The 13147-nt window shown below is 42.5% G+C and overlaps 1 protein-coding gene across 1 annotated transcript in view; it reads right to left on the reverse strand.

Moving 5' to 3' along the window:
• The window catches only part of ccna2 (cyclin A2), a 38152-nt gene extending 28958 nt beyond the window's left edge, over positions 1 to 9194 (reverse strand). Inside the window, exons 1-2 of the mRNA XM_063045059.1 lie at positions 8658 to 9194; positions 5356 to 5590 (exon numbers count right to left, since the gene is read on the reverse strand). Coding sequence (XP_062901129.1) covers positions 5356 to 5590; positions 8658 to 8855 — 433 coding nt within the window. The 5' untranslated portion in view covers positions 8856 to 9194. The remainder of the gene's footprint in view (positions 1 to 5355; positions 5591 to 8657) is intronic.
• Positions 9195 to 13147: the final 3953 nt, after the last annotated feature.

A 13147-nucleotide genomic window follows, 5' to 3' on the forward strand; every position in this document is an offset into this window, starting at 1 on the left:
CAGAAATCGCAGGGAATGGAATACTCATTTGAAGTGCATTCATTTAACGCACAAGGTCAACAGGCAGGACAGACTGGCTCCAAAGACAGATGTTATACAAACACAGCTAAGGACTGGCAGCTCAATATTTCAGCATACAGGTGCTACCGTTGTTAATAGAGATACAGGTAGCAAAGAGAAGTAACCTTTTGATAACAGCAGTGCTTCGAGTGACACTCAAGGAAATTGCCCAGAGGCAAAGTAGGTACAACTTAGAAACAGAAAAGGGAGAGTCATTCTGGTGGGACTGTATTATTATAGATACTCCCAATAGTCACTGGAACAGGTTTGTAAAGAAAATGGCCAGAGTTTTCAAAATAATAGGTTGTGTTAGTGGGAGATTTTAATTTTCCCCATTATTGACTAGACTAGACCATGCAGACAATGCAAAGCTGGGAGGCAGTGTGAAATGTGAGGAGGATGTTATGAGAATGCAGGGTGACTTGGACAGACTGGGTGAGTGGGCAGATGCAGTTTAATGTGGATATATGTGAGGTTATCCACTTTGGTGGTAAGAACGGGAAGGCAGATTATTATCTAAATGGAGTCAAGTTAGGAAAAGGGGAAGCACAATGAGATCTAGGTGTTCTTGTGTATCAGTCACTGAAAGCAAGCATGCAAGTACAGCAGGCAGTGAAAAAAGCTAATGGCATGCTGGCCTTCATAACAAGGGGAATTGAGTATAAGAGCAAAGAGGTCCTTCTGCAGCTGTACAGGGCCCTGGTGAGACCACACCTGGAGTACTGTGTGCAGTTTTGGTCTCCAAGTTTGAGGAAGGACATTCTTGCTATTGAGGAGTGCAGCATAGTTTCACAAGGTTAATTCCCGGGATGGCGGGACTGTTATATGTCGAAAGATTAGAGCGACTGGGCTTATATACTCTGGAACTTAGAAGGCTGAGAGGGGATCTTATTGAAACATATAAGATTATTCAGGGATTGGACATGCTGGAGGCAGAAAGCATGTTCCCGCTGATGGGTGAGTCCAGAACCAGAGGCCACAGTTTAAGAATTAGGGGTAGGCCATTTAGAACGGAGTTGAGGAAAAACTTTTTCACCCAGAGAGTGGTGGATATATGGAATGCTCTGCCCCAGAAGGCCGTGGAGGCCAAGTCTCTGGATGCTGTCAAGAGAGAGATGGATAGAGCTCTTAAAGATAGCGGAATCAAAGGTTATGGGGATAAGCGGGAACTGGATACTGATAGTGGATGATCAGCCATGATCACAGTGAATGGCCTACTCCTGCACCTATTTTCTATTGTCTGTTGACTGTTTCTTAGGTCTACACATAGACAGCCCTACTCAGGAGGATATAATACTGGAACCTTCTTAGGAATCAAGGCATGGCAAGTGACTGAAGTGGCAGTCAGGGAACAGTTTGGCTTTTGTGACCCCAATTCCATTAGTTTTAATATAATGATGAAAGTCAATAGGCCAGCTTCACTGGTTAGGGTTCCAGCAGAGGCAAATTGGATGAACCTGTTAGAAGTAAAGAGAACAAGTGGGACACTGTTAAGAATGAGATATCAAGAATCCAGGAGCAACATGTTCCTATTAGAGTGGAGGGTTAACATGGCAATTTTAGAGAACTTTGATGGACAAGATATTGAGGCTCTGGTCAAGGAATGAAGTACACATTGGGTTTAGGAGGTCAGAGACAAATGAATCCCTTGGTGACTATGAAAAGGTTAAGAACACAGGTGTCCCCCGCTTTATGCCATTTCACTTTTACGAAAGACCTACATTAGTACCTGTTTTCGCTAACCGAAAGAGGATTTTTGTTTTTACGAAAAAAGATGCACGCTTTAAACTTTTGTTTACCTCGAGAAAGACTACCATGACCATGAAGCCTTGCACGGGCAGGTGTGTGCTCATGCGTGTACGTGCCGATTTTTTTTCTACAAATTGGTTTTGGCTAAATCTTCCCAATTCTGTTAAGTGAAACTACACTGTACATACATTATTTCTACTTTATATAGGCTGTGTATTTATCATATCATTCCTGCTTTTACTATATGTTAGTGTTATTTTAGGTTTTATGTGCTATTTGGTATGATTTGGTAGGTTTTTTTTGGGTCTGGGAACGCTCACAAATTTTTCCCATATAAATTAATGGCAATTGTTTCTTAGTTTTACACCATTTCGGCTTACGAACGGTTTCATAGGAATGCTCTACCTTCGGATAACGGGGGAAACCTGTATCCTTAAAAGTTTTAGAGGAACGCGGTTTCCTTTAGTTGTGTACATGTACATTCAGATGATGGTAAACAAACTTGACCTTGAAGCAGGAAATGAGAGGGCAAAGAGGTTACAAGATGGATCTAGCAGGTAAGGTTAGGGAAAAGCCCAAGAGGTTCTACAGACATATTAAAAAGGACGGCTAGGCGTAGGTCCCCGAGAGATTAACAGGACACCTACGTCTTGAGCAAGAAGTGGGTGGGATTTTTAGCAGACATTTTTCTTGTGCTTACTGAGGAGAAAATCGTAGTTGCTCAAAATTCAAGGGAAACAAATTGAGATATTTTGGAGTACTTTCACATTAGCAGGGAGGAGGTATCTGCAGCCTCACAGTGCATTAAGATGGATAAATTCACAGGGCCTGACAGAGAGCATCCTTGGACTTTGTGGAAGGTTAGTGAAGAAACTGGAGGCCCTTGAAGAGATATTCCATTGTTTAAAACAGTGCAACACAGGAAGAGGCCATTTGGCCCACAATATTGTGCTGAACCACCTAAAAAGCAAATCAAAAGCACCCAAACACTAATCCCTCCTACCTACACTCTGTCCATATCCCTCCATCTTCCTTATATCCATGTGCCTATCCAAACGCCTCTTAAAAACCTCAAGTATTTGCCTCTGCCACCATACTAGTCTGACTCAAATAGCTTTCCCTTCACATCCCCATTGAACCTAATCCCTCTCATCTGCAATGCATGTCCTGGGGTATTAGACATTTCAACCCTGGGAAACAGATATGCTCTGTCCACTATCTACACCTCTCAATCTTGTAAACCTCCATCAAATCTCCTCTCAGCCTCCAACATTCCAGAAAAAGCAACCCAAGTTATCCAGCCCCACATGATAGCACATGCCTTCTAAACCAAGTAGCATTCTGGTAAACCTTTTCTGCACGCTCTCGAAAGCCTCAAAATCCATCCTATTGTGGGACAACTAGAACTGTTTGCAATACTCCAAATCTAGCTAAACAGAAGTTTTATGAAGTTAGAAATTAACCTCCTGACTTTTGAACTCAATGTCTCGATAAGACATACCATAAGCCTTCTTAACCACCTTATCGACCTGTGTAGCCACTTTCAAAGAGCTATGAACTTGGATCCCAAGATCTCTCTGCTCAGCAACACTATTAAGGATCTTGCCCTTAAATAGTGTACTGTCTCCTTGCACTTGTCCTGCAAAGGTGCAGCAAATCACATTTATCAGGGTTAAACTCCATCTGTCGCTTCTAGGACAATATTTGCAACTGATCTATATCGTGCTAAATTCTTTGCCATCAACTCCACCAACCTTGGTGTCATATGCAAATTTACTAACCTGTACATCTATATTTTCAACCAGGTCATAACCCTCCAGCCTGAACAAAACCACTACCCTCTGTCTTCTATGCACAAGCCAGTTAAGAATCCACACTGCAGACACCATGCATTTTAATCTTCTGGGTTAGCCTCCCACCAGGGACTTTGTCAGAAGCCTTTCTAAATTCCATGCAGACAACATCCACAAAGAAAAAGCTAGAGATCCACAGGGCAATCACACTGACACAAGTAGTGGTGAGACTAGTGGAGCGAATGCTGAGGGACAGGACAATATATTGAAGTAACCAAAAATATAAGATGAGGGTAGGGCAGCGGATGCTGTCTATTAAGACTTTAGCAAGGCTTTCAACAAGATCCTACACAGTAGGCTGGTCTGAAAGGTCAGGTCCAATGGAATCCAGGGACAGCTTGTTAGTTGAGTTCAAAATTGGATTGGAGGTAGGAAGCAGTCAGTGGTGGTTGAAGGTCATTTCTCAGAATAGAGGTTGGCGACTAAGGTTGTGCCATGAGTATCAGTGTTGGGAACTTTGCTATTTGTTATTTACATAATTGATTGGATACAAATAGACAAAGCCTGATTAGCAAGTATACAGATGAAAAGAATTAAGGAAGTAATATTCTAGTGAAGACCATCGTAGATTACAAGGAGATTTTTATGAATTCGGGGAGTAGGCTGAGAAGTGGCAAATGGATTTCAATATGGGAGTGTGACACGATTCATTTTGGAAAGTCAAACCAGCATGGGACTTACTGTATATTGTAAATAGCAGGGTACTAGCAAGTGTAATGGAACAGAGGAACCCAGGAGACACACACATAGCTTGTTGAAAGAGGCATCACAGGTAGACAGGGTAGTGAGAAAGGTGATTAGCATGCTGCCTTCTTCACTCAGGATAATAAGTACAGGATTGGGATGTTATGTTGCAGTTGCACAAGATGCTGGAGAGGCTGCACTCAAAAGTACTGTGTACAGATTTGGTTGCCCTGTATTGGAAGGATGTGGTTAAACTGAAGAGTACAGAAAAGATTTACAAGGATGTTGCTGGACTAGAGGCCCTGGGTTACAAGGAAAGGAAGGCCAGGCTAGGTACTTATTCCTTGTAAGGTAGAAGAATGAGAAGTATCCCTATTGATGTCTTAACATTGAGAGGGATAAATAAGCTAGGTGACAAGTCTTTTCCCGAGGACTGGGAAGTCCAAGAGTGGAGGCGTAGATTTCAGGAGAGGGGAAAGACTAAAAGGGACTTGACTGGCAACATTTTCCACACAGAGGGTGGTCAGTATATGGACCCAGCTGTAGTGGTTGAGTCAGCTAGATTAGTGTCATTTATGAAATACATAAGCACATTGAGATGCAGGGCGAGGGGTATATGGGCTGAACACAGGAAATTAGGGCTACCCAGGTGGGCACTGTGGTCAACATGGACTCATTGGGATGAAGAGCCTACATCTGTGTTGCAAAGCTCTATGGCTATAAGAAAAAAGAAAAGAGTGTAATTTGTTATTTAAAAGTGAGGTAGAATCTCTCATCCAACACCAAAACCAAAGGGAAGGCTCCAAAGCTGGTGCTTCAGGTTCAAAAGAACATTAATAACATCCATCCATCCATCAGTTACCCTTGCTCCACAAACTAATGCTGTAAACACACAGCACTAAACAGTGGTAACTCAGAACAGATAGAAGAGATGCACAGTAGTATAAAATTAAGAATGCCAACTGCAAGAATGAGCAGTAAATAATAAAAAGGATCCAACAAAACTTACCGAAGCTAACATCTGTGATGGACTTAATGGAAGGCAATGGCTGGTAACTTTCCAAAGAGAGCACTGTTGAAGTTAGCACCAAACCTGCAGAAATCCCTGCAGTGCTGTTCGCACTTTGAAGTGGGGCATCATCAGGTTCATCCACGTGGATAGTGAATGTTGGTTTGGTTGGTACTTTTCCTGTGAGTACTGGGCCAGAATTTTCTTTGCCGCAGCAAAATCCCGATGTTGAAACCTGCAGGTTAGATGCAAAAAGAAATCAGAATATAGAAAGAACTTTTATTACTAGGACTAGAGCAGCCATCTTTACACTGGGCCAATTTAATCAAGGTCATAAGGGGTACTGCCATCTTTTGAACTAGATTGTATCAAATTTATTATTTTTAAATATTTTCCTCAGTCTGTAACTTTAGAATATGTTCCAAGAGAATAATTTGGGGAAGTATATGATTTATAATCAAAAAGAGCAGCACCACCAACTTGTTTGCCTAACAGATTAGGGAAATTTATAAGTTCAATTACATAAATGCCTATGAAGGGCTAACAAGATTAAGTATAGTCAGTGGAGACTGTTTGATTAATCTATTGGATGACATTTTGGGATTATCAAATAGATTTGATAAAGGAGGAAACCAGCGTTTGTGGCATCTTTTAGATTTTCAGAATAGTTTTATTAATTGTTACAGATTTTCATTTCCTTATATCAGGAATAGCTTTATACTAGCTCAAAGCAATCCTAGTCACATTTCTTCCCCCCCCCCCCGAATCCCACATTTCATTTTGCTCTAACATTCTTTATCTCAGTCAAAGCCTCTCCAATTCTCCTGCCACCAATCTACACGAGGCAATGTAAAGAGGCCAACCCACAATCTGCATATCTTTGAGATAATGGAAGATTCCTTATGAATCCAGGGGAAAACACAACTATCACAGAGAGAACATGCAAATGACATACAGTAGCACCCAAGGCTAGGATTCTATCTGGGTCACTAAGCTACCCAAACCAGGTACATGAAATTGGCGTAATATGATGGATTACATTGAAAGTTAACAGAAAGCAAGGAATGAGAATAAACTCATCTTTCTCAGGTTGACGAGACTTCAAGGGGAAACAATCTCAGTGCCAACAATATGCGAGAAACGTTAAGTCATTCACTTTGATGCACAAAGATTTTCTGAAATTCTGACAAACTTGTAAGTATTGAAAGCTGACATAGAAAGTAACCAGAAAGATAAATAATTTGGCACTTATTACAAAATGATTTGAGTACTGGAGTAGAACCATCTTAATGCAACAATTCAAGGACTACTTGAAATGAGACCATAAGACATAGGAGCAGAATTAAGTCATTCTGCACAGAATTTTGCTTATAGCCTTGATATCTTTACCTTAGTAGAGGTAAAGGGAATGCAGAGTATTCACTTGACTGGCTCCTGATTTATAGGCATCCGTTAGTCTCGTGAGACCATGGATTTGCACCTTGGAAGGTTTCCAAGGCGCAGGCAGTTGCCCATGCTGCAAGTCTCCCCTCTCCACGTCACCGATGTTGTCCAAGGGAAGGGCATTAGGACCCATACAGCTTGGCACCGGTGTCACCGCAGAGCAATGTGTGGTTAAGTGCCTTGCTCAAGGACCTCACCACTCATACACGCTGCCTCAGCCAAGGCTTGAACTAGCGACCTTCAGATCACTAGACGAACACCTTAACCACTGGGCCAGAAACACGGCTCCTGATTTACTGTACAAGTAAACTGGGATTGCATTCTCGAGTTTAGAATGAGAAGGGATCTCATTGAAGATTACGGAATTTTTGCAAGGCTCAGCAGGACAATAAAGATCTAGGAAAACTGAGTTGATTATTTTCCTTGGCTAGAGCGCCTAGAAATAAGGAATGCATTCTCAGTGTCAGAGCAGGAATTTCTTCCAGTGCTCAATCATGAAAGTACTGAACCCAAAGAGATGTGGAAAATCAGTTATCAAGATTTCAAACAATCAAATCTCTGGATATTAAGGACAATGATGAATCTGGGGAGGGTGAAGAAAATGGAGCCAAAGGTGAGCATCAGCCAAAATTCTGAATAATAGAGCAGGGTCAGAGGTCAAATGGCCTACTCCTGTTTTGACTTCATCTACTTAGACCACTAGAAACCGACAAGACTCCCACTCACCACCTCACCAAACATTAACGAACCTTCTACGTTCATTGAGGGCTATTGTCTACACAAGCACTTTTAACAGTCCAGTGCAAAAGTACTCAATTAGTAATTAATTAAGTTTCCAAAATCCTGAATCAATGTAATAGGACAATTTATTCTAATTTATGGGCTTAAGATCTAATTTGAAGGAAAACAGGTAGGCACAGGCCTGAAGTATTGTGAATTGGCTCAAACTTTACAATTTGTTGTTTGAAATTTCCGAGTCTGGAAATCTGCTACAACAGTTAAATTGGTAAACTGCATGCTAACTCCCACGAATTCCAATCATAGATGACAAAAGCCCCACAATAACCCACGGAAAACGTTCCCTATTAACAACCAAAATCATGTATGCTTTGCAACAGCGACCACGAATTCAAATTTACGAGTCGCCCACCCAAAATATACAAAAGGTCAGAACGCTTCATTTACATTTTCTGAAAAGAGATTATCCTTGTAAAATATTACCCAAGCGACACAATAAAATGCTACTTTTAATAGACTGGTGTACGTTAAAGTTTACATGTTCCTTCCTGTGGCACTGACAAACAACCCAATTTTGATCCACAATTACACATTTTGTGCCAGTAGACCACAGCAACCTCCGCTCGGTAATAACTTCCAAGCGGAAATATTAAAGGGGCAGACGCAAGTTTGCATTCATTTCTACTACATCCGATTGTAGAGCTCTTCCGCAGTGTGGACGTTGAGTGGTGAGGTCCATTTTTTTTTTAAACACAAGTACTGCTTTCGATTTCATTGTTGCGACAAGACGCCTTTAATTCGACCCCAATAAATCGGGGTTGGGAAGACACCCCCAGGCTCGAATCTTTACAATGTAGCAAAGCAACGAACAGTCGTACAATGGAAGGCTGATTAAATTGAATTTTATATTATACATGCACCATGCTGATTTGTGGAAGGAGAAACTACGTATCGGTTTCCACAGATGCTGCCCGACCTGAGGAGCGTTGTTAGCATACCGCTTTCATCTGATTTCTTGCATCCCTTGACTTTCAAGCATCCAGCTCTGGATAATACATTAAAATCGGTGCACAAACCGTAACATTCGGTACCCAAGAGATCTTGCTTTATGTCCTACTTACAGACTTGGGGTGAGGCTGCAAAGCCTGGTTGTTCTGCAGCACCCCGAGCACCTTCCTGCCGCCCTCGGCCATCGTTTTGCGGAGGTTTCGCTCGCGGCCTTCTTGCTCCGGTTCCTCCCAAATTGCGCGTTTTAGCCCCGGGGGCATCACGTTCTCCCGGTTCCCGGCAGCATCGTCGGGAGAGCTCTGAAACATCATCCTCGGATTTTAAGGTTAGTTTTGGAGAATGGGGAGTGGGGGCGATCACATAGAAACGTGGGATCAAGCCGGGCGGTCCCAGAGCAGACGGTTTTCCCTTCCGGAAGCGTGAACGTTGCTGGCGGCAACAGAGCCCGGCCCAGGCTCGGTGCGGGGCCCTCCTCGGTACCTCGTGTCCCAGCTGCGCCCACACTCTCCCTACGGCCACGCCGCTGCCGCTGCCGCTGTTCCCCCGTCCCCGGGCCGACTGGGGCAGTTGTTGTGCGACCAGCAGCCCCGCCGCCTGAGCCCTCTCACTCCCATACGTCAGCGGCGTTAACCGTAACCCAGTCCGTTCAAGTCTCCCGCGACTATTGAAATTGGCCAATCGCCGCTCGGCGCGCGGACGTTTGTCCCCTTTCAGATTTGAATTGCGTTCTGCGATTGGTGCGGGGTCGACTGTCAATCAAAGGCGGGAGGAGGAGGGCGGGGCTGCGGTCAATTCTCTGTCACCCTGACCCCGGGGAGAGAAGCATCGGCCCTGGAAATGATGTGGATCCACGGGTTACTGCGCAATCGAAACTTACTCACTGGTTGCACTGTAAAAATGTCGGTCGCTTTCTTCATTTAATTGCTCCGACAGATAAATTCCCACTGCTGATTTTTTTTAAATCGCAGGTGCCGGAAATCTGTGAAAAAAACACACACACACTGAAAATGCTGGAATAGGTCAGGCGGCATGTGTAGAAAAAGATTTAACATTTCAGGCTGAAGAGCTTGCGAGAGGACTGGGGCTTTAAAAAAACTGTCAGTTCCCGGAACTGAATGGGAGCAAGTGAGCAAGTGGGATTAGGCAGAGCACTGACAGATGGCGTTTAACACTGACGATGCAAGGTGATGCGTTTTGGGAAATTAAATAGGGACAGGACACACAGTGAATGATAGGGCCCAGGAGTGTTGATGAACAGAAAATATCTTGGAGTTAAAAGTCTGTTGTTCCCTGAAAGTAGCAACAGGTCGAAAGGGTGGTGACAAAGGTAAAGGCATACTTTACCTTTCCTGACGAAGGGTCTTGGCCTGAAACGTCGACTGTACCTCTTCCTAGAGATGCTGCCTGGCCTGCTGTGTTCACCAGCAACTTTGATGTGTGTTGCTTGAATTTCCAGCATCTGCAGATTTCCTGTTGTAAAGGCATACTTGTCGTCAAGAGATAGGAAATGGAATATAAGAGTTTATACCATACTTTATTGTCGCCAAACAATTGATAGAACGTACAATCATCACAGCGATATTTGATTCTGCACTTCCCAAACTTTGAAACTTTATAAACTTCATAAAGTTTATAACTTTACAAACCATTAGGCTACAACTGGAGTGCTGTGTGCCGTTCTGAATGTCAGGCATTAGAAGGATATAAATGAATTGGAGAGAGTGCAAGGTAGATTCACCACTGGGCAATTTGATTTTCTTGGAGCAAAGGAGGCTGAGGTGTGACTTAATACAACATTATGAGAAGCATAGATAGGATAGGTAGTAACATTGATTTTCCCATGGTGGGGGTGTCTAAAACAAGAGAGCGGAGGTTTAAGGTGAAAAGGAGTGGTTTGGATGGGATCGAAGGGGAAGATTTTTCATACAGAGAGTAGCCTATATCGGGAATGCTGTTAAAGAGGAGGAGGTGGAGACAGAATCACAACATTAAAGAGACATCTAGACAGACATTTGAACAGACAACAGCATAGAAGATTATGGATCTAATGAGGCCAATTGGGATTTATTTGATAGGTTTGATAGATAGGATCAGAGGGCTGGGCCATATAGTTCATTTCTAAGCTGAACAACTCCATGACTCTGATTCTGGTAAACCCTGGAATTACACAGCAGGTTAGGCAGCATCTGTGAAGGGAGAAACATTCAACATTTCAGTTTAATGAGATCTGAGCAGAACTGGGAAAATTTGGAGAGAAGCTAGTTTTAAGACCAGATAAAAGGAGGAGGGTGTCAGAGAATACAAATGGTGTGATTAAATGACAAAAAAAGTTATAGCTCAAGATAATTAGCTTCACAAATTAAAGTTGGAATAATGATATGCCTTCATTAATTATTATGCTAATTATCTTGCATCAACCCTTTCATTCCCAGAATTGTTCTCCTGAACCTCCTCTGGACCCTCTCCAATGCAAGCACATCTTTTCATAGAGGGTCCCAAAACTGTTCACAATACTCCAAGTGTGATCTGATTTAGAGGCCTTATAAAGCCTCATCTCCGGATATTAAGGGCATCAAGGAATTTGGGGATAGGCAGGAGGTGCTGAGGTAGGAGATCTGCTATAATTGGTGTTGGATGGAAGAGAAATGTCAAGGAGCTGAATGGCCTCCTCTTTTTATTTCTTACATTCTTATGAACAATCGATGTGGCTAACTATGAACCTCAGTTCAAGTGCATTTTAGGATGGAAACCAAATGCCATCATTGCTACTGAATCCACATCCAGAGAATGAATAAGAAGAAACAGAAGGTCAGTGTGAGGAGACATACTGAGTACTTGTTTATCTTTTGTAAAATTATTTATGATGTATTGAAGGCAGTGTGATAGGTTGCACCAGAAACAGATGATGAGAGATGGGATTGTGAGGAAAATCCCGGAGGTTAGATGATTTGGACTCATGTGTAGGGAAAAGGGAGTGAGTGCCTTTGGGACTTGTGTTCTCAAAGCTGAAGGATCACAGGTAGATGGGAGCAACATTGAGGGAGATTAAGCCAGGATGATTGAAACTGTAGTGCAGAAGATGTGGTCTATGTGGATTTCAGTTGTTGTTATTATGTAAGGCAATGAAGTATGGCCCGGGAGGGGCAGGCACGAGTCTGTCCGTTCAGGAGCCGGGGCTGCATCAATCTTCATCTGGCATCTTGTCTGGACTTCAGTAAGCCTTTGATAATGTTCCACATGGCAGGCTGCTATGGAAAGTTGGACTGCATGGGATTTAGAGAGAGGTAACTAATTGGATACAGAATTGGTTTAATAGTAGGAAGCAGAGGGTGATGATAGAAAGTTGTTTCTTGGGTTGGAAGCCCATGACTAGTATTGTTTTACAGAGTTTGGTGCTACATCCATTGTCGTATCAATGATCTGGATAAAAATGTGGAAAGCATAGTTAGTAAGTTTGCAGGTGACTCTAAAATAGGTGCTGCCATTTACAGTGAAGATGGTTATCAGGATTTACAGAGGTACCTTGAGTCACAACATACTGCATTTTGGGAAGAGAAATGAGGGTTGAATTTTCATGGTGAACAGTAGACCTTCAGGAGTGTTGTAGAACAGAGGGACCTAGGAGTACAGATGTATGGTTCCTTAAATGTGGTGTTACAGGTAGCCAAGGCAGACTTCACTGGGTGCATTGAGAGTAGAAGTTGGGCTGTTATAGTTCAGTTGTACAAGACATTGGTGAGGCTGAATTTGGAATATTGTGTTCAGATTTGGTTGCCCAGCTACAGAAAAGATGCTGTCAAGCCAGAAAGCATGTAGAGGAGATTTATAGAAACACAAAAGAGATTGCAGAGGCTGAAAACTGGAGCAATACACAGACACGATGCTGGAGAAACTCAGCAGGTCAGGCAACATCTAAGGAGGAAAATGAACAGTTGACATTTTGGGCTGAGACCCATTATTTATGAGAATGTTGCTAAGGCTCAAAGTTACGGAGAGAGGTTGAGCAGGTTAGAACTTTTTCATTGGAGTGTGGGAGAATGAATAGTGGTCATATAGAGGTGTATAAAATTATGGGGCGCATAGATCGGTGAAATCACACAGTCTTTATTCAAGGTTAGGGAATCAATAACTAGAGGGTAAGGATTTTAAGCGTAGAGAGCAAAGATTTAACAGGATCCAGAAGACTAACTTTTTTTTACTGGGATTGGTCAGGATTTGGAATGAGCTGCCAGAGGAAGTGGCTGAGGCAAGTATACGAACAACATTTAAAAGTACTTGGACAGGTACTTGGATAGGACAGGTTTATAGAGAAATGAGGCAAACACAGGCAAATGGGACAAGTGTAGATTGGAATCTTGGTTGGCATGGACCAGTTGGTTTGAATGGCCTATTTCAGTACTGCATGACTCTCAAGGGCTTGATTTTACATGAAGCTAATCTGTGGTGGAAATATAGCCTCAAAACTTACCCTACCACTTGATTCATTATGATTAAATTGTGCTCTCTAAAATTCTGTTAATCTAAAAGTATGATTAGAGAATTCTAATGTTTTGCAGAGAAAACATGAAAATTGCAAATAAACCCATAATATTCAGAATACAAT

This window comes from Mobula hypostoma, chromosome 4 (assembly GCF_963921235.1).
Source record: "Mobula hypostoma chromosome 4, sMobHyp1.1, whole genome shotgun sequence".
Lineage (NCBI taxonomy): Eukaryota > Metazoa > Chordata > Chondrichthyes > Myliobatiformes > Myliobatidae > Mobula > Mobula hypostoma.